This window comes from Rutidosis leptorrhynchoides, chromosome 4 (genome assembly GCF_046630445.1).
Source record: "Rutidosis leptorrhynchoides isolate AG116_Rl617_1_P2 chromosome 4, CSIRO_AGI_Rlap_v1, whole genome shotgun sequence".
Classification (NCBI taxonomy): Eukaryota; Viridiplantae; Streptophyta; class Magnoliopsida; order Asterales; family Asteraceae; genus Rutidosis; species Rutidosis leptorrhynchoides.
In genome coordinates this window covers 174,305,714-174,308,135 of record NC_092336.1, presented here as the reverse complement: position 1 = coordinate 174,308,135, position 2,422 = coordinate 174,305,714, and the positions used below count along the sequence as shown (strand labels likewise).

The 2,422-nt window shown below is 30.1% G+C and overlaps 1 protein-coding gene across 1 annotated transcript; it reads left to right on the top strand.

The window, feature by feature from the left end:
* Nucleotides 1-956: 956 nt before the first annotated feature.
* LOC139841231 (uncharacterized) lies at nucleotides 957-2,106 on the top strand. Its single transcript, XM_071831459.1, has 2 exons — nucleotides 957-963; nucleotides 1,535-2,106. The coding sequence occupies exons 1-2, from the start codon at nucleotides 957-959 to the stop codon at nucleotides 2,104-2,106; spliced, it is 579 nt and encodes a 192-aa protein (XP_071687560.1).
* The last annotated feature ends 316 nt before the right edge of the window (nucleotides 2,107-2,422 follow it).

The window sequence follows — 2,422 nt, the reverse complement described above, 5'->3', positions numbered from 1 at the left end:
CATCACTACATATTTACTCTAATTCCATCATCTAAGTGAGAGGTTCAAGAAGAAGATCAACATCCTTACTTTGTTCTTATGACATCTTCATCTCTTGGTTCAAGTAAGCCATTTATATTTATGTCTTAATGTTTATGTTATGAATTACATAATGTTTATGTTATATTTAACATGTGGTATCAGAGCAAATAAAATCTCATATATATTTTGAATTATGTTTATGTTATAATTAAGTTATGATGGTAACTGATTCATCATACATTATTAAACATACTCTTTTCACTGTCACTGTATTTTAAATCCACACTATTCTCTCAAATTAGAAAAGATAAGTAATGAAGAATTTCATTTTGATGTGGACTGTTTTTTTTACATGTATCGTCATAAAAAAGGGTGTGTTGCTCGATCTTAATACCTTGACATAACATGTTGGATGTTTATATGAGATGTTCCTACAACATTATGTTTTTTCTTTTCTTGACAAATAACGTAATTTATAATTGTGACTTATGTTTTTCTTATTTAGTTTTTTGTCATATATTTTTTGTTGTACGCTTACCTTAAAATATATATATTAAGTATTCATCATCTTGAATGGTCATTTAATCACGATTTTAATGACTAATGAATAACTAATGGATGCTTAATACACACACACATATATAATTAATAAATTTGTCATGGTTTGGCTTGATCATCATTAAAATTAAGGGTGCATGTTTTCAATATGTTACATGGATTCTCATCTTGATAAGCGATGACTCATGTAATTAGAAATGCTCATGTTTAACTTCATTATTATTTTTCATTCATGAGAATTTAATTTATTTATTATGAAATTTGTAAAGTTTGTAACTTCCCTGTTACATTAAAATCAAGAAGACTTAATTTATTAATTATAAATTTTGTTACGTTTTCTGTAGAATATCAGTTTGATTGAAATTGATTCTTAAACTATGTCACGTTAGTTCTCAAGTGATTGAACATTAATTTGTTCAATTTCATAGTTATTGATGTAAAGCTATTTTAATTTCAAAGTTTTTTGACGAATTAAAAGGGCATTACAAAACATGTGTGAATCATTATTTAAACATGTTTTATGACTATCAAATTATTGAGATTAGTTGTCGGCTCAACGGAAGGCTTCTAGTTGAAATAAAGATGGTGAATGAAAAGTCATATTAAGTTACGTTTGGTGTCTAAAAATTGTGGGATAACCCAACGATGACCCATAATTTTGAGACATCGTACGGTATTTAGCAAATTATTTATAATTAGTTTACTTATATTTCTGCCCAACGGTGATGTATTTATAAATTTATTTTTCATTACTTAATTAAGAAGTTCTAAGTGTATTGTTGATGGAACCAACAAGAAATCAATAATTTCACCCCAACTTCTTTGATAAATCTAATTTCGTGTTGTGATTAGATTATCTAAATCAATTTTTCCCTATGGTTGGTTAATATTTATTACTATGTCACTAATATAGTCTTTCTCCTTAATATCGTATTGTACCATGGATATTTTATAGTCCTTAATGAGCATTACATTTCAGCTTTGACACCCACTGCTATTGCAAATTGTATTTCCAGCATTCAACATTTAAATGGAACTAATTTTGCATCGTGGAAAGATCAAATTAAAATTTCTCTCGGCATAATTGAATTGAACTATGCTTTAAGATTTGATCAACCCGCACCTCTTAGCGACAAAAGTACGGTTGAACAAAAGAGGACTTATGATATGTGGAAAAGATCAAATTGCATGTCCCTAATGATAATGAAGAATTCTATATCGCCCGCTATTCGAGGAGCCATTTCCGACTCCAAAAATGCTAAAGAATTCTTAGAATTTGTCAAGGGACAATTTAAGGGCTCATCTGAATCTCATGCGAGTACCCTTATTCTTAAGATGCTTACCACAAAGTATGATGGTGTTAGTGGAGTACGTGAGCACATCATGATGATGAATGTCATGGCCTCAAAACTAAAGGGCATGGACATGGAAATATCTGAAGGTTTTCTCGTTCATTTCATTATGACATCTCTCTCATCTCAGTTTGGTCCTTTTAAGATCAACTATAACACTCAAAAGGAGAAATAGAATATGAGCGAGTTGATTGCCATGTGTGTCCAAGAAGAGGAAAAATAGAAAATTGAAAAACCCGATGTTGCTCACCTCACCAACGTTAAGACTACTCATAAGAAAGTTTTTAAAAGTAACAAAGGTTCAAAATGGGAGAAAGGAAGTTCCGCAAAAGAAAGTTCATTAAAGGCAAGTGCAAGTAAGGGAAAGGAAATGGGTTCAAAATGTATGTTTTGTAAGAAACATGGACACATTCAAAAGAGAATGCCCAAAAATTCGAGAATGGTTAGAGAAGAAAGGTCCGTATATATCCTATATTACTTATCATGAATGT